This window comes from Lygodium microphyllum, chromosome 12 (genome assembly GCF_053477565.2).
Source record: "Lygodium microphyllum isolate KBCC chromosome 12, Lygodium_microphyllum_v1.1.10, whole genome shotgun sequence".
NCBI lineage: Eukaryota > Viridiplantae > Streptophyta > Polypodiopsida > Schizaeales > Lygodiaceae > Lygodium > Lygodium microphyllum.
In genome coordinates, this window is record NC_141146.1 from 36,319,790 (window position 1) to 36,339,101 (window position 19,312).

At 37.2% G+C, this 19,312-nt stretch overlaps 2 protein-coding genes across 6 annotated transcripts in view; both read right to left on the minus strand.

The window, feature by feature from the left end:
- Positions 1–8,502, minus strand: part of LOC148027635 (uncharacterized) — a 46,388-nt gene extending 37,886 nt beyond the window's left edge. Inside the window, exons 1-12 of one of the 5 annotated variants that reach the window (XM_087689339.1) lie at positions 5,771–8,501; positions 5,494–5,586; positions 5,259–5,351; positions 4,638–4,715; positions 4,454–4,546; positions 4,294–4,356; positions 4,145–4,207; positions 3,913–4,059; positions 3,791–3,847; positions 3,613–3,690; positions 3,472–3,531; positions 2,815–3,228 (exon numbers count right to left, since the gene is read on the minus strand). In XM_087689339.1, coding sequence (XP_087545465.1) covers positions 3,220–3,228; positions 3,472–3,531; positions 3,613–3,690; positions 3,791–3,847; positions 3,913–4,059; positions 4,145–4,207; positions 4,294–4,356; positions 4,454–4,546; positions 4,638–4,715; positions 5,259–5,351; positions 5,494–5,553 — 801 coding nt within the window. In that variant the 5' untranslated portion in view covers positions 5,554–5,586; positions 5,771–8,501 and the 3' untranslated portion in view covers positions 2,815–3,219. The other 4 variants (XM_087689338.1, XM_087689337.1, XM_087689340.1 and 1 more) reach the window with 4 other exon arrangements.
- An 8,757-nt stretch (positions 8,503–17,259) lies between these two features.
- Positions 17,260–18,507, minus strand: LOC148027637 (uncharacterized). Its single transcript, XM_087689861.1, has one exon. The coding sequence runs from the start codon at positions 18,505–18,507 to the stop codon at positions 17,260–17,262; it is 1,248 nt and encodes a 415-aa protein (XP_087545987.1).
- Positions 18,508–19,312: the final 805 nt, after the last annotated feature.

The following is a 19,312-nucleotide window of genomic DNA, read 5'->3' on the forward strand; positions in this document are numbered from 1 at the left end:
TGTATTGCATTTTGTAAATCATCAATGGTGGTCGTCGGCCTAAAATCGGTCGACTAGACGCGTCTGATAGCGCGTCTACATCTCAGTGTAGACGCAGACATAGACACAAAAAATGTTTCCTCTCAGAGCGTCTGAGGGCACGTCTTAGAGCGCGTGTGCTGGCTCGTGTGCTCTACAGTGTACATGCGATGATACACGCGCTGCACAGAAGGTTGACTTGCAATCTACACGTGATTATACGCGTGCATTGACCTGGGATATGCATTTGACAGCACGTCTGTGCTACATCTTAGATGCGCAGATAGACGCGTTGGACAAAAGGTTCACTCTGGAGCGCCTCTGAGGGCACGTCTAACCTGCAATTTAGACACGGGGATACACGCGCCAGGTCTCCCAGTTCTGATAGTAAACAATATATTTTTGTAATGATGAATGTGACCAATCCCATGTTTGTGTTTATCAGTTTTCTTGTTTAAGAGAAGCATTAGCACTTAAGTGTTATGCTCAATGTCTAAAGAAAGCTCTTTGAAAATTTAGGTAATATATAATTTTTTGTATGCAAATAAATTTGTCTTTTTTCCTGTGTTTTTTTTGCAAATGTCGTATCCTGGTTCATCTAGCAATGACCCAGATGTGGATCGCATGAATGATACATTGGCCTCCTTTGGCAGGGGGTCAATGCATTTTTTGGAGGTTTTCCTAGTAGGAAGACTTCATGGGAGAGGTGACCAGACACCTTGGCCGCTCTCCCACAACGGACGAGATGTTTAGTGTCATGTCTGGGATGCCTTTGGCGTCTTTGCCTGGCACTACTTCCCAGAATCCACATACAGGTACTCCACATACAGGTACTCCATATGCAAGTACTCCATTTGCAGGTACTCCACGTGCTCCACGTGCATCAGCTGAAGCACAAGCATTTGCAGAAGCACGTGCATCTGCAGAAGCTCGTGCGTCCAACGAGGCAGAGGGCAGTCGACAAAGAGAGAGGAGGGAGAGTTGAGGGGGAGGACGAGGCTTGTGTGGGGGTTGCTTAGGAGGTGGCGAGCGATCACCCTCACCAGTAGATCACATAGAGGAGGTTGTACACCAGTACTATAGAGTTACAGATGCTGGTGGCATCTTTCATGATAATGAGGGAAGGGATGTAATGGCGTACATGAGGAGTGTCGTGCATGTGACGTATAAAGATTGTTTCATTGCCTTCAAAAATCAGAAAAGCAGCTTGTGGCAGGAGGTGTTGAGGGCAGTCCATAGGAGGTACCCAAATCCTGAGGGTTAGCGATTCTCGGATGATTGGGGATGTACAAAAGTGAGGGATATGCTTCACAACAAAAGATCCCACCTCATGACACGGGCCATGGACTCACTGCACAGGCTGGAGGAGGGGTGTGGAGCCTATAGCCAACCACCTATGTGCCACCGCATAGAGTGGAAGAAAGCCAAGAAGAAAGCAGCTGAGAAAGTAAAGAGTCGCCAGCATGTAGAGGCAGGACGGATCCAAATGGAAACAATGGGATCGCGTCGCATTACGGATCAGGCAGTAGAGAGTCGTGGCAGACAGAGTTTGTAAGTATATTTTGATTTCTAGTTTTTTTACATTTATATTTCTTTCAATTGTTTATATATTTTAGTCTAATATATTGTGACTCATAATTGTTTGTATATCTCTAAATGTTTTGCAGACTACCATCGTTGGTAGGACACCTACTCCTAGAGAGGTAGGTTACCATCGAGGCCATAACCGCGCAGCGACATGGCTTCACTTTTATGAGGAGGGTCTCATCACTGAGGACCAATACAACCGGGCCATGAGGATTCGACAGCCAAAGGAGGTATGTTTTTTTTACTTTTCTATTAAAAGTATAACTAATTATAACTTTTTCTCCACCTTGTCTATGTAAGCAACCCTAATCTTTTGTGTGTGTAGGCGAACCCGGATGTGGAGCATAGCGATGAGGGGGATAGCAACGCTAGTAGCTATGGTGGTACTAGCGAGGATGTTTCCTCTTCAGATTCGTAGAGAAGCACCATACCTCCTCATGAGGCCTTCTTTTCTTGTATATGGACGATATCTCTTTGAGCCTACTACTTGCGGACACGCTTTAGGTGGCAAGCACTTAAACTTCCCTTGTAAATGCTTTGATATATAATCAATACATGGACTTTTATTTTCAATTCTCGTGCCCGTAAGATACATTGTCTTTTTCCCAAATACACAATCACAAGGAACTTTCAATCGATCCCCATATAGGAAAAAAAGAGAATTCCCCATGGAATTCCCTAGTTGAAAATACATATAAGTGGGAAAAGTAAAAACTAGGGAAAATGGGACATTTTCTAGTGAGAATAAGTAGGGAATCACATAAGATCTTTCCTATGTACATAGGAAATATCTCCTACATAGGAAAATACAAAATTTTCTATGTAGGGAATAATTCCTATATAGGAAATATTTCATATATAGGAAAAATTTTCTAGAGGTGATTCCCTAGGTACTCTCACTAGGAAATCTCTCATTTTTCCTACTTTTTACATTCCCTACTTATATGTACTTTCAACTAGGGAATTCCGTGGGAATTCTCTTTTTTCCTTATCACTTTATCTACTTTGCCCTTCCTCTTAGACATGCTAATATCAAACAAGAAATTGCACAATAAATTTTTAACTAGAAAATTATATAGAGAATATCATCATTTCTAAGTAAGGATCAATAACATACATCTAATGATCAAAATAGATTAAACAAATTAAGACATCAACATCTACTTCTAGCAACCAAAAGAAAAATGAAAATACTTTTAAAGGAGCATAGAACTAAAAAATAATTAAGCAACATGTGTGTCTTGATTGTTTTATCCCTTAAATCTCCAATATGTTGCAAAGTAATAAATGTTTCAGTAATCCCTCAAATCTCCAATATGTTGAAAAGCAATAAATTCTTAACTCAAAGTAGAAGTTATGCTAAAACTTCCACATCATCTAGACTAAGCACATTGCTGTTTTTGTTTAATACAACTTTGCCATTTCCTAGTAGCCAATAAAGAATCTCCTTAATCATATCATCACTTGTTGGCTTCTTTGTATCCTTAATCAAGACTCCAAAGCTACCTTCAGTCTTTTTGAGATTCATGTATGTACTCTTTAAAGAAAAGTACATATCATGAATTGTAGGCACACCAAGATACTTCAAAAGTATGGTTTCCATGTTCTCTTTTGTCATATTAACTTGCATTGAATAACAAAAAGTGAATAAGTAACTTATTATACTATGTATAGATAATTAAATGACACGAATTATAATATGAAAAGCCATAAATTTAACTACATGATTATATATATATATATATATATAAACTATAAAGCTACCCTTTAAGCATCATTTGAAATGTTAATCTCAAAGCTACAAATTTAACTACATGACTACAATTATATATATCTAATTAAAATATAAATTAACAATAAAGTTACCCTTTGAGTATCATTTGAAATGTTAATCTCAATGCCTTGGTTTGGGAGATCTTTAAATTCCTAATTCAAACAAAATAAAAAATTTAGATTATGCTTTTCATGTATGACATAAACAAAAATATAAACATTTACATCTAGCACCTTTGATTCTTTTTCGTTGATATTGGTACCTCGTTTCATGCTCCTTTGTTGCACAAGAACCTTCATCTTCTCACTTGGCTAGTCAACACGTAAAATAAATAGTTATGTAATAAATCATATCTTTAGTTATTCACTAAACTATGACGCTATTGTTCTCTCACAAACATATATCAAATACCTTCCTCTTTCTTTGACTTTTTCGAGATGTTTCATTAATCTCATCATCTGAATTAGCCTACATTCCAAACTAAAATTAGTAATCACATTAAAAACATTTATATAGAAAAAAAAGTTACATACCTTATCATTGCTTGAACTATGGATACTTTGTTCCAGAGTTTTTTGACGTTTAGTTGAGTACATTATTTTGTCTAAACCATGTAATAATAACTTTGAAAAGTTGGCACAATTTTCCATATCAAGTGTCTCATCTTCATTTTCAACATCCTACGTTTTAAGCATGCAAAGGATAAGATATAGTTAAGAACATGAATCATATGGTTAATCTTAAATTTAATATAAAGCAAAGAACCTCATCAGATGTATAACATTGAAATTCTTCAAAGCTCTTTTCTTCCTCCACGAACATATTCATCTTTGGGAAATGAAAGTTAATGTATAAGTATCTGTATAAGAGACATTCTCAAAGAAAGTTATTAGATATGAGCTTAAAAGCATTACCTGCAATGATAAATCTGTTTGCTTAAATTGTTGTCCTTCAAAGGAGCTAATTTCTTCAAGAGGCTACATCAACAAAATAAGATCATGTGCATACATCAAATATCTCCAAAATATATGGAATCAAATACAAAAGTGATAAACATATAAAATTATAAGATACATTTTCCAAACCTTGTTCATTTGAAATATCATCCATGCTAGGAATGTATACATCAAGTTGATTAGAATCAATAGTATCAACATATGGTTCACTCTGCCATCAATAGACACCCCTAAATGAGTATGGGAGAAAAAGAACTAATCCTACACTTATGATATCAAACTTATAAATCATATCATCTTACCATTGATGATGTTATGTCATTTGATACATTTTGAAGCTTATCTATATCATCCTCTCCAAGAGATGCGGATAATTCTCTCTATATGTCATAAGATTAATAGTTCAATAACTAAGAATCTACACCTCAAATATTAGGAAAGCCAATTAAAAAAAGTAACAATCAACTTAACTTCTTTAAAAGATCTTTTTTCTTTAAATACTTTCTTTCATCTTACTTTGTACCCTTCCACCAGTCATATATGTCATTCTCTCTCCATATGTACTCACATCCAATAAACTTCAATGGTAAAATCTCATGGTGATTCTTTGATATGATTTTCATGATATACTCTTTATCCGCATTTTTATAACGTAGATCATATGGGTTTAAGGATTCAAACCACCTATGTACTCAATGATAATTTTTGAGCATGACAGTGTGTTGACTTTTAAAGTATTCAACCAAGAGCTTTTTTCCATAAAGTCTACCCTCTTCTCTAAATTTCAACATGGGTGGCCGATAGATATCATCATATGATGGTATGCGTATCACTCCTATTGATACTCAAGTGATCAAATATCATTAGTTAGTATAACCATTTCAAAAAATGTCTCATTATCAACATAAGAAAGCTGGTAATACCTGATTCTTGGCTTGAAGAAGTGTTAAGGCAAGCAATCTCAATGTCTTCCTTTCTTGCATTGTCTCTTGTGTCATCTTTAGTAACTTGTTTACCTATATATACATAGAGTTAACCAAAGCTCACAATAATACAAGGTTATGAAAAAATTCAATAACACAAAAGAAAGTAATTAGATATTTTGTATCAATTTGGGTCACCAAATTTGTACAAGTTTTTGATCCTTAAAGTTGGTACCTGCATCTTGACTTGAAGAAACATTATTGCAAGTAACCTCCTGATCTCCCTTTCTTTCATTACCTCTTTTCCCACCTTTTGTTATTCTTTAATCTATATTTATATATATACACACAATTACTCAAAGTTTAAAAATATGAATAACTATGAACATTTTAAATTAGACAAAGAAACTAATTAAAGCTAGTTAATCTCAAAATGAATCACCTAATAAAGCAAGATGTAAAACATGTACCAATTTTAATTTTCAAAGTTTAGTAGAAATAAAGACATATACCTGTATCGTGATTTGAAGAGATATTAGGGCCAATGACCTCCTTAGCAATCTATTCCGACTCTATATGTTGTTGATGACAACGTGGAAGCTTTCCTCAAAGTTGAAATAAAATTGAAGACCCTCATCAGCTGGAATAACGAATGAAAAGTCAAGACATTAAGAAACTCTCACAATGAGTACCCTGAATTACTACCATAGATAACAATCAGCTTGAGAAACTACTCTTGAAACTCAAAACATGACCAAAACGAGGCAAACTGTAACTCCCTGGTGATAGGGTCTCTGGTTGCCACCGACATCCTCAGCCTCTAGAGCCTGATAGGTCAATGCATTTTCTGCAATCCCACAATTAGCATAAGCTGCAATCAGTGTATTCTATGAGACTGTACTCTGCGGGTGCTAAGCAAACACATCATGTGCTTCTGCAAGTAAGCTACACTTGGCGTACATATCAACCATTTTGTTGGCCTGTTTCCAGTCCCTTTTTGAAAACATCAGTGCTTAGTCATTGGCCTACTTCAATGGATTGCATATCAGCACAAGCCTTGAAGCTACAGGCAAATGTGATGACATCTAGAGGTGCTTCTGCAAGTAAGCCACACTTGGCATACATATCAACCATTGTGTTGGTCACAAGCTGGTCTGTTTCCAGTCCCTTTTTGAAAACATCATTGCTTAGTCGTTGGCCTACTCGATGGATTGCATATCAGCACAAGCCTTGAAGCTACAGGAAAATGTGATGACATCTGGAGGTGCATCTTCCAATTGCATCTGTTCAAAACAACCCAGTGCTTCCTTACCAAGGCCATGTTCAGCATATCCTGAAATAAGAGAATTCCAAGAAACTGTATCCCGAAAAGGAAGCTTTCCAAACACACTACATGCTTATGCAAATGAGCCACCTTTAGCGTACATATCCACCAGACTGTTACCAATGTATTGGTCATTTTCTAGTCCATTTTTAACAATATCAACATGTATGCCTTTGTTTCGTTCCATGTCTTGTAGCTTAGTATGAGCTTTGAGCAAGTCAACAAACGTGTAATTGTTAGGTTGTATGCAAGCCTCTTGCATTTTCTGGTTCAGATGGAAAGCATACTCAGTTTCCTCATAATTGATATAGCAGAAAATAAGGGAAGTCTAGGGGTACACATTGTGACAGGGCAAACTATTGAATATATGCTGTGTATCAAGCATGCCAAGTCTTACATACACATCCACCAGGAGGTTGCCAATCAAAAGATCTGTATCAAATCCATGTCTAATGATCTCGGCATGGATTTTTCTCTTTCTGTCAGCATCTTCTTGTTTTACACAAGCTTTGAGCAGGGCTACAAATGTGTAGTTACTCAGTCATACAGACTCATCTTGCATGCCATGATACAGAGAACAAGTGTCCTGCGCTTCTCCACATTCTGCAGCGGCAGAGATGAGGGATGTCCAAGACTAGACATGGTGATGGGGCAATTTGCCAAAGATCTGTAGGGCATCGCACAGGGCATCACACTCAACAAGGAGCGGCACAAGGTAGTTGCCAATGAATCGATGAGTATCGAGGCCGCGTGCAAGCATATAGGCGTGTTAAGTGTCGAGCCATACACAGGTTCTTCCGCTGCCTGCATTTCTGCAACAAGGAGAGGCTCAAGGCAATGGAGCTGAAGATCATGAGCATGGCCGCGATGCCGTAGACATACAACACATTACATCCCTCCTTAGAATGTTAATATGCTTTTGCATACATTCACAACCTTTGACTCTTTCAACAGTGTCTTCTCTCTCACAATTATGCTCTTCTGCCAAAATGTCAACAGCCTCATACCCTACAAAGCACTTGCTGAACCAGCGCATTTTGTAAAATCTATCTTTGATTTGCACCTTTTCCATCAGAGTTTCAGCCAATTTTGCCAATTCATCTGTATTTCCCGTACTGGGATCATCATCCTCGGGAGTGACAGGAGGCAACAGAGCCGTTGTTGGGCATTCATTTTCAAAGACGTGCTTCAACTTTTCATCCAACTCTCTAGAAGCTTCCATAGCCTTGAGCTCCTCAAGGCCACCAACGAAAACATCATTGAAGAAGACTTGTGGTAGGGAGGATGTCCATGTCCTTTCCTCGAGTTTGAGTTTTCTGTTGGGGTAAATATCAACATTGATCTCCACAAAAATGGCCTGAGCCCTTGGATTCGCGATCCCGTCATCCTCTCTTTCTACACCACAGATTCACTTCCGTTGCTGTCGCTGCTACTGCCACCGCTTTGGATTCGTATGCATCCTCATCAAGCACCAATTTTGCATTGTGGATTCGGCTGCACAGCCACTATCCAATCAGAACGAATGAGAGATTTTTATCATGACCTGTGATTTTTTTCAGAGTCGCACTAGGGTTTGAGAGCACAATCCGATTCCTCCAAATGGCTGAGATTCTGGTTCACCTCCCACTCATATGAGTCCTCATCTTTCTCCTCCCTACCATGAAAGCTCTGGAGTGCTCTGCCCTGCATAGCAGGGGTGGAGCACAACTTTTTCCCAGCGATTTGTGAGAACTCATGGTCCAATTGAAAGAAGGCACAGAGCGTGCTTGCCATCCTTAAGCACTTCATCAGGCTTGTCGACATCGTTTTCGCTTTCACACACATCCAATGGCGTTCTGTCATTCACCTCTCAGCATGTTGAATAGTGCGTGAGGGAGACGAGGAACAGGTGAAAACAAGGATTGAGACAAGCTCTTATTTCACCTAAGGAGTCTTAGGACTTGCCTACCTAGAGGATAGAAATCACAATCACTTTGTGGATTCTTGTGAGTTGTCTCATGTAATAAACCTAGAGAAGTCCTCTAGTGTTCAACAAAAATTTATGTCCATGCACATCACTGCTCAATTTTCCCTCAAGAAACCTCAAACTTAGTTGAGCATGAGAATCTCAATTCTACTTCATAGGTAGGTCACCCCTAATAGCAACATAATGCTTGCCTGAGAAATATTACTTTGTAATCAATCATAGGTGAGAGTAGAGAAAATATTGCACTTGGTTCAAAGAGAGTGAGTAGTGGAAGAGAATAAAATGTTGATCCCCTTGTCGATAAGGCATCATCTCACATTAGGCCCCCAAAAATGAAGTTGAGCCTCATATATATCCTACTGAATTTGGAGGATCTAATTAGCAAAGGTACCATACTATTACAACATAAAAAAGCAGCTTCCTTTTATTATCATGTTACATAGGGTTCATTAACACAACATCTAGCACATGACAAACACTTTGGAAAACAACATTCTATTGCACAAAAGATAATATATAAAAAAACCATTCCATGGAGTAGTATAAAATCCATCTCCCTACAGAGAAAACAATTGTCTAGCCTAGGATATGAACTTCCAACCCCATAAGATTGGGTTGTATGTGATTACACTACTTCTGTCAACAACATACAGTAGGAAACTTATTAACTTAGAGCCATGATAAGCTTCCCTCAGCATTAAAGGTATCCTATATAATAGGGTCACTTGGCCTTTTGCCTTCTCAAGCACTCATGTAATCAAAAATACCTATCTCCTAAAAGATCATGGGATCCCAACCCACTAGTGAGTATTTTGGCATCTTATAGGATGTTAAGGCATATTGGGATGGATATGCCAATGGCTTGAACTACAATGATAAAAATTTTGTTAGATTGTTCCATGAAAAACAATAATTTTAGAGAATAGTTTCAAAATATTTGTTATAATTAGACAAAATGATAATTTCATAGAGTAATTGTAAAATATTCGTAATAATGTTTTTTGGGGCCATAAATAAAGTCGTTGGGATATGATCTTCACAAGTATATATGAATGGTCTTGCTAAAAATTCATGTGTCTATTATTTCTAAGGGTAGAGAAGGAATATGATAGTGCTCATGAATTTTCTTGAGTTGTTCCAAGATTTTTGGGAGCTTTGAATTACCTCTAAGGCTTGACTTATAGGAATAACGGCTAGAGCAAGTTAGGAGGGATTAGAGGGTAGCATAAATAGACTTGTCATGGATGTTACACTTGATGTTTGTTATGACCACAAGATGAAACCAGCCAAATAGGTGCCTATAGGAGAAGTTGCTACACAAGATTGCACACATCATAATTTTTGAATTGCCAAATGCATAGCATGATTGAAATCCTCACAGAGAGTACATTAAGATCCTCTAGGGGTTCAGCCTCTCTTGTAGAGATTCAAACCTATGGTTTTTTACCCAACATGGAAGGTTTAAGATGTATAGGAGAGAATAGCCCAACATGCTTTCCTCCCCTCCTTGCTTTTTATAGTACTCTATTTTAATATTGGCCTTGTTGAGCATGTTCTTAGCACAAAAAGCATGCCTTTCTTTTAGCTCTCTTATTTTTTCTCAAAAGATAAATTCAAAATTTTTCGAATCTTAATTTGTTCTTCTTTTCCTCTTGTGTTTTCCTTTTATTATGATGCACTTTCAATGTTCCATTGAGAATTTTCAAGAGTTTCTACATTGTTTGAATTATTTCACCTACCTTTGAGATTGGTGAGAATTTGATATGCTCACATCGATACTTTCTATGGAATTTCTCAACTTCAAACCCTAATAAAATGAGAATATCCAATTAGGATTTCTTTTTTTTGGAGCACTAGTTCTTTGTAAAGGTAATATACTTCCACCCTTGTAAGGCTATTTAGATGTAGCCTTCTTGTTATTCAAGTCACCTCATAGTGAACCTTAAAGTAGCTTCCCATCTATCATGTTGCAAGCTTCCACATAGAGCTAGCTACAATAGTTGGCAATCACTAGAATCCTTGGTACTTATATTTTTGTGTTAAGATATGAAGTTTATAAGTTTAGTGCTAGTTTGAAAGGTGATAATATTTCATCATACAACTAGCAATGTAGTTTGCTTTATTTTCTATAGCCACATGTTTTGGGCAATGCAATTTAGCTTTTTCTCAATATGGCTATGCGCTTTGCCTTGGTGGTTCTGTTTTTCCATGTGCACTTCCATGACCAATATGGTCATGCACTTGGTAATGTGCTTTCATTTTTAATATGGCTATCTAATTTTCATGATGGGGTATATATGATTGTGTGGTTTTCTTGCCATGAACTTTGAATGTTTGCTCTTGTTGCTCATTTGGACAGTAGGGAATATGATGTTAGTGTGTGGAGTTTCTATTTAATCCATTGGTGCAATATGCTTTTTTCTCACTAATATAATCATGAGCTTTGCAATAAGATGGATGACATTGCCATGATATATGCTTGGTCAATGTGGCCACATACTTTGCTCAAGATTGTAAGTGTTATTGTTGCTAAATGCAATGACTCTGTTGTTGGGGCCACACAGTTTGTGTTATTCATGTGTACTAAACATCTTTCTTTTAATTTTCTTTTTTGTTATTGTGATTATCTTTCAACAATTGTGGTCTTGATTTTGTGTCAATGTGAAAAGCTTAGCTGTGAGTAAGTATTATACAAATGTAAATGTCTAATCAATGAATATTTATTTACTAATTAAACCTAGAAAAATCATGAGTTCCAAGTTGACTTGATAGAATATCTATAATTCCCTAGTTAGAGGATAGTACTTGCTAGTTATGACTAGTAAAAAGTAATTTTTTTCTAATTAGGTTGATATTATTACTAGTTATACAATAACTTGCTAGATAATGTTGCTAGATAGGGCTTCAATTTTCTAGATACTATTTAGGAAAAGGATGTTACTAGTTAGAAGAGACTAGTGATGGCAAAATTATCTAGTTATAACTAGAAAATTCTACATTCTTCCTAGTTTGGTTAGTAATCTTCCTAGTTATAATGTGAACTTTCTATATAGTAAGTGGTTTAGAGTTTCTTGTGACCTTTCTCCTTACCTTCTTGAAACCATCGTTATCAACTTGAAATGAGAAATAGAGAATTGTGATAAACATCATCTTTATCTTATCCTCATTGTACCTTTAATTCCCTATTACATAAAAGTAGGGAATCACATCCTTATAATTCCTTATGTAGGGATTTTCAAAGGAATGTGGGGAATGCTCTATATTCCCTATTATAAGATGTAGGGAACTCGTAGGGACTTTCAAAGGAATGTAGGGAATGCTCTATATTCCCTATTATAAGATGTAGGGAATGTAATTTCCTAGTTATAGATGGGGAATATGTACTTGTCTACATAGGAAATATTGGAGAATTTCCTATATTTCACCAAATTGCCTATGTGGGGAACGATTGAAAGTTCCTTGTGAATCTGATGTATGGGAGGGGGAAAAAAAAACCAGAGAGCATGTGGTTGCTTTCTGGTTGCAACCACATGCTCTCTGTTTTTTTTTTCCAGTTCTGTTTTGCGCGTCTATCAACGTGTCTAAATTGCAGATAATTCGTGTTTATTCGCGCATCTATAATGCAAACTACACGTGCTTCATAATTCAAATTAAAAAACGAAATTAATTTTTTTTTAAAAAAATGACATTTTTTGTTTTCTGTTCGCGTCTATCAGTGCTTGTAAAAGCGCGTCTACCAGCGTGTCTATATGCACGTGTATATATGCGTCTATTTGTACGTATAAATTCGTTGATACATGCGATTATAGACACGAAATGGCAGACGTGCAAATAGACGGGCGGATAGATGCGCCCGTAAGAATTTCTCTATATTCAAAAATCGCGTCTAAATGTGCGTCTATGAGGCTTTTTTGTTGTAGTGTAACCCTCATCTATTAAGAGTAGTTCTGGAGCCAGAGGCTGCATCTTTGCATTGTCTCCAAAATGCTAGATTCCTATCCATCAGAGAAGGAGAAAAGATTGTTGTGGTTGATGTGGGCGGAGCCACTATTGATTTGCTAGTGGGTGAGGATTTGCAAAAACCTGAGGCTGATGCTGCAGCGTTAGATACAACCTTATTGTGGCTTCAAAACTAATGAATGATTTGCATTTCTATAATTATCCTTGGACCTAATGCTAGTCCGGTTGTCCATATTTCTTTAGTATATTTAGGGTAAAGGAGCCAATAAAGTGATACTTATCATTAATAAGGCAATAGCTCACTTGTGAAATGGTCTTGGTCCAAGTTGCATATATTGTTAGTCCATGCCAGTCAAATTTAATCATGTGCACACGTGCATACGCATACTCCATTCCTAATTCTATCCTTGAGCTTGCATGGAATGCTCCAAGTAAGCTGCTTGTCATTTTTCCCTTGGGATACCATGGCCCACTTGAAGCATGAATTGGATCCTCCTCTGCTGCAGCAATAGGTGTTCCCCTCGACTATAAACATCACCACCAAGAAAAAGGAAATGGATACCAAGAACTCTTGCCCTTCAAGAGGTAAGGAGATTCTAGTGTGGGTATGAGCTTCTCGTTCCAAAAATTTCCTTCCGAAAGATCATTTGAGAAGTATTGCATGACATGTGGCTGAAAGGGCTAGGAAGGTTTTGGATGTGATTGACTAATGGTCCATTGCTATGAAAATAGACTCTTGCAATCACGGAGAACCTACTAAGAGCTACACAAGGATTTCTCATTGACATGTTGGATGAAAGACAACTAGTTGAGACTCTATCATAGATTTTGCCACGAGTGCTATAGAATCATCAAACTTGGAAAGCCAAAACATTTTGTATACAATGTAACATCTATATATATATATATATATATTCTCATATGATGTGTACTCAATTCAATTAGCTTAAGAAAAGTTCTTTTATTTTTTTCCTTTAAATGTATGATGCAAGTATACGTACTACATATTGACATAATTAAATTTGATTATATTAATGTACATGAGTGACTCATTAATGTTGCAATATAAAAGAGAGAATTTACCTATAAGATAGAATATCTACACTATTCTATTGATTACAATAATAACAATAGATTTGAAATTTATGATCATTAAAACCTATTGAAATCATAGCCATTAGAAAACTGTGACTAGATTGTTCAATTGATAAATACCTTTTAACAAAAAAACCTAGCTAGTTGTATGAATAAAAATTATTATAAATTGGACAAATTTACCTATAAGCTAATCTATGGAAGCTGATATTGAATCATTGTTGATCAAAACCTAAAGGTATAGAATCTTTGCTCTACCTTGTGTTAAGTGCTGCAATAACAATTGATCCAAAAGTTAGAACTAGCATCAAACCCTATTGTAAAGATAGCAAAAAAGGGAAAGCACAAAGAGGAAAAAAGAGAGTATGTGAGTGCGTGGGAAAGAGAAAGCAATGAGCTTCTATCCAATCTTTCCCAAATTGATCTCTACAAAAAGACAATAGCAAGAGTTAGTATTTACATGAAGATATACTAAAAACAAACAATAGAAAAGAGGAAAACACAAAGAGAGAAAGAGAGAGAGTGAGTGAAGAGAACTTATGCAAACTCACTCAATATTATATCTGCAATAAAACAACAGCAAAGGTTTAATCATTCCTAATTCTATGGTTTTTATCATGCGCACACGTGCATACTCAAGAATCAATAGTCAATTTTAAAGCTAAAATGAATTTTCCATAATAAAAAGAAGGTATCTTTTATCATCTTCAAGTACGTAGAGAAATTACGAGATACATATTGCAATGCTTGCTACTAATTGTAAGGTTTCTGTCGCTTGCTGCTAATTACTTATATCAGGCTTGTCAACTGGAGGAACTACCATTCATTAGAGAGAAATGAAAAATTAATTATTAACTCTATTTTTTAAATTCAATGATTCAATGTGTATTCTTAATTCTATAGTTTTTATCATGCGCACATGTGCATGCTTAAGAATCAATTTCAGGTGGTTAAATAATTATTAACTTTGGTTTTTTAATTATGTGAATTAGTAATTTTAGGTGGTTAAATAATTGTGCATCTGTTGACACGTCTATATTAATGTCTATTTGCGCAGATATATAGACGCAAAATTCGTGTCTATTTACATGCATGTTTACACACACTTATAGATGCTGTGATAGATGCGCCCGACTTTGTGCGTCTATGCCTCGTTTCTATTGTAGTGGGTGACACATACTATCAATTAATTTGTTTCTATAAGTTATATTTTATATAAATAATTAAAATGCTTGATCTTAATCTTTTAGTACTAGTGCACATTATTCAATGCTATTTGGTGTGAGGGTAAACATCTTCAAACTCAACGTATAGATGAAAAGAGAAATACCCAAGCTTGTGGTATCCTTGCTCACTTCCAGGATGCCAATGGTACCATGGAAGGTTATTGTGGCTTGATCCAAGATATTCTGAAGCTTGACTTCACACGATTCTTTATATATGTATTGGATGTGAAGTGGTTCAAAGAAGTGGTAAAAAATGGTAAGCATTGCACAATCAGACGTCATCCAAGTGGTTTTGTAATCATTACTACAAAATTTCACCAAAACAAGAATGACACATTAGTACTACCTTAACAATGCGAGCAGGTATATATGCAAAAGCTAAATTTTTTATATGTATACATGTGATACATATACACAATATAATAAGTATTTAAGTTTCTTGCTTTTGTTTTTCAAATAGAGGTTGTGTATTATCCAATGGTAAACAATAACCGATGGTGGTATGTTATCCCTATATCTAATCGTTCAAAACCAATATATGGTAATATTACCAACATAGAGATAGCAGATGACAATTCAACAATTAATGGTGATGTACATGATGACACCATAATGGATGATATGCGTGATATAGTACAAGATGAACCTCACGAGGATGTTCAAGGAAATGCAGAAGAAGACAATAATGTGATTGTCGATGATATTGATGAAGTTATTGAGCAATATAGCAACACATCTGATAGTGGGATAGACTTATTTGTTTCGTTACCTCTTGGTAACATAGACCTAGAAGTAGATAGTTTAGCAAGGGCTAATCTCATTGAAGATGAGATGGATCATTCACAGTAACATACTTAGTTTGCTTAATGATTCAATGTGTATTCTTAATTCTATGGTTTTTATCATGCGCACACGTGCATACTCAATAATCAATAGGTAAGTTTAAAGCTAAATTGAAATTTCCATAATAAAAAGGAAGTATTTTTTATCATCTTCAAGTAGAGAAATTACGAGATACATATTGCAATGCTTGCTACTAATTGTATAATAAGGTTTCTATCACTTGTCGCTAATTACTTATATTAGGCTTGTCAATTGGAGGAACTACCATTCATTAGAGAGCAATACAAAAATAATTATTAACTCTGGTTTTTTTATTCAATGATTCAATGTGTATTCTTAATTCTATGGTTTTTATCATGCACACACGTGCATACTCAAGAATCAATTTCACGTGGTTAAATAATTATTAACTCTGGTTTTTTTATTATATTAAGTCAAATTTCAGGTGGTTAAATAATTACGCGTCTGAAGGCGCGTTTATATTAGCGTCTACTTACGCGGATATATAGACGCAAAATTCGCATCTATTTACATGCTCTTTTACACGCACATATAGACACAATGATAGATGCGCCCGACTTTGCACGTCTAACATACGTGTCTATGCCTCGTTTCTGTTGTAGTGATAGCTCCAACAAACAATACTAGAATTGTGGTCGTATTGATGATGCCCACACTACCACTCGCATGTATCACATGATTAATTTATTGAAATATGGTCAAGTTATCCACTGTAGAACTTCAAGATGTTGCTTGTGATTTCACGTTTTGTACATATCTAGTATATTAATAAAAAACGAATTTGATCAAATGAGTAGAGTAGGAACGCTTGAGTTTTTGGCTAATGAGCTTACTTGTCATGATCCAAGTCATATGTGATCCAGGCATTTAACTAAAGGTGCCTTTACTTTCTAATGAACCATGCTTAGTTTATTTTCGTGTTAAACGCTAGCATGATATTGTTGACGGGCACACAGGATATGTTTCAATCATCTAATTCAACCCCTCGAACCTCTGAAGTTGGGAGACTGGTTTGATTGCGCATGTACATGAGTGGAGTAACGATCCGTTAAGACGCCACCTAGATAAATTTTGTCATTGCACACGGATGATTAAGTACTTTTGTCCATTCTCGCGTGGAACAAGATGTGAAGAGCCAAAATCGGTCATCGTGGGGAAGAAAGATTAGTGGTCACATTATGTGTTTTGACTCACCAGAATACGTAATAAACGGCAAAGAACATGAGGCAAATCATGTGGAGATTCGGCAAAGATGTGCTCTTTTATAACAGCTCGGGATGGCAGTAATGCACTTTTGCAAACTAATATTGGCACGAGAGGATCGACGATCTCTGGCAACACGACGAATGCGAACTCCAATAATGTGGGTGACCAGTGACCACTCCCATATATATACCTACTTGTCAACATTCGATCCATCTTAAGTCAGCTGAAGAAAACAAAAGCGCTAATCTGACTGCGGTAAAGAGATTGTATACGCAGTTACAGAGAAGTTGCTTCTACATGCGTCATGAAGAAGTACTGATCTGTGTCGTTGCCTTAATTATGTTGGTCGCCTCATGATCTTCATTGCATTTCTTGTCGCAGGCGAGACATCAGAAGTTCTTGCTTGAGCGGGTCCGAAACCTTGCTACCATCTTCTTGTGTCAAGAAGAGCTCAATGTTTGCCGACGGATGGACCGAGTCAACGTCATAGTCGGCACGCAGGAAATAGAGCCTCATGTGCAAGTCGGCGACGACCCTGAGGCAATCAGTGAGGAGACCAATCCTATTCCGCAGATGGAACTGTATGTGGACTCGGCTCATCCTTGGACTTAGAGTGTTGTCGACATTGAAGGTGCATGCATTGTTGTAATAATGGTGATCTGAAGCTGCAGCTGCAGGAGAGCTCATGTTCAGTCTGAGCTGATGATTTGACACAGGTGACGCTATTATACCAGAGTACCAGTGATCGGAGCCATTTGGAACGTGAACGGCGGCTGCTGGCATAAGGCAAAACTCATTAGGAAGAGCTGAATCAGGTACATTCGTATCCACTGAAGTTGCAGCAGATCTGTTATAGTTCCATAGTTTGTCACTACTTGCTGTAGGCGTATAGGAACTGATAGCAGCTTCAGAGCTGTGATCATAGTTAGATAGCGATAGCTTCTCAGTACTAACTGTAGACGAACTACTGGTGGAACTGGAACGGAGGTGGCGTAAGTTATAAGCTGATCGCTCGTCAGTGATTAGAGACGCACTAGAGCTGGAGCGGGAGAAACTTAAGATAGACCTAATTATGGAGGCTCGCGTGGAAGGACAGAGAGAAGCAAGGCGCTGCTGCAGCTGTTTCTTGACGAAATCTAGCTCGTAATTTTGCAATAGGGATGGTGGCAGCTCCACCCAAAAGAGCATAAGGCACCATCTACCATCCACCGAGCAGTCAGCTCGCACCATGCCGAGGCCTAGCTCCAGCAGCTCAGTGACTATCCGATATGCTAAGCCCATTTCATCGAGGCAATTTATGTACAACTTCAACAAACGCCTGCTACCCCGAGGCTCAACCTCAGTAGCGATACACACGACGTCATCGCTCGAGTCCTCCGGTGCGCCGAGCTGAGTCTGATCAGCGGTAGATTTCGCGTCAGTACAGGGAGTAATCGTTGATCCAAATGAGGAAGTAGTCGATGTTCTATAACTGCCTTGGCTCTTCCTGACGTCCATCGGTGCAGTCCTGTGATATGCAGTAAGTCTGACCTTATTCATGCTGCACTGACTATATTCATTCTCAGCTGCTCCGCTTGCGGACCCTTGCATGTTGAGTATCTTTGTCATTATCCTGACGCCTTATACCAGCTTCTGGCCTGTCTCTGATATTCTTCTGTGTTTTAAAGCTTAATTTGGTAGCAGGAGCAAGTTTTGCCGCTTGCTAGTCACGGAACTGATGTATCTACGGAATCATGGAACACATGCTATATAGACAAGGCCATACAGCTAGTCCGCCTAGAATTTTGGATGCCGACTAATTGATTGAACGCTGGCGTAATCCTCAAGATCAAAGCTTTTAATTAAGCTTAGGTTTTTTTCTCTTAACAGCATCTCGACTAGACAAGGAACTTTATTGGTTGCATACGCTACTGTGGAAGGGTGCCTGAGTGTTTCTATTGCGATCGATCATAGCTATAATTTCTCCAAGCAGGCAAATGTCGAATTTGTTGCTCCCAAGCTCGAGCTTTTAGTCACCAATCCATTATTAGGTCTTAGCTATAGAATCGCTTCTTGGATTCCAAGTCTTTACTATAATCTATTTTAATTCATTAGCATTGCCCTTTAGGGCACAATGTTTGGTATAGCCTTAGAAGTCGTAGAATCATCCATTTGGAAATTACAATCTTATTAATTAGAACCTGATATTGTGTCAAATACATGAGATGCTTTCACTTTTTGATATTTTGGATTAAAAATTCTTATTGTTAGTCTTCAGTTTCCAAAAACAAAGCTATAATCTTTCATTTTAAGCAATGATATCATTGGCTTCTACAAAGTCTCCTCTGCTTGGTCATTCCCTCCACATCCACCAACATGGCTACGATAACCAAGACTTGCACAAAGCACAATCACATCAGCAATGTGTCAAGGC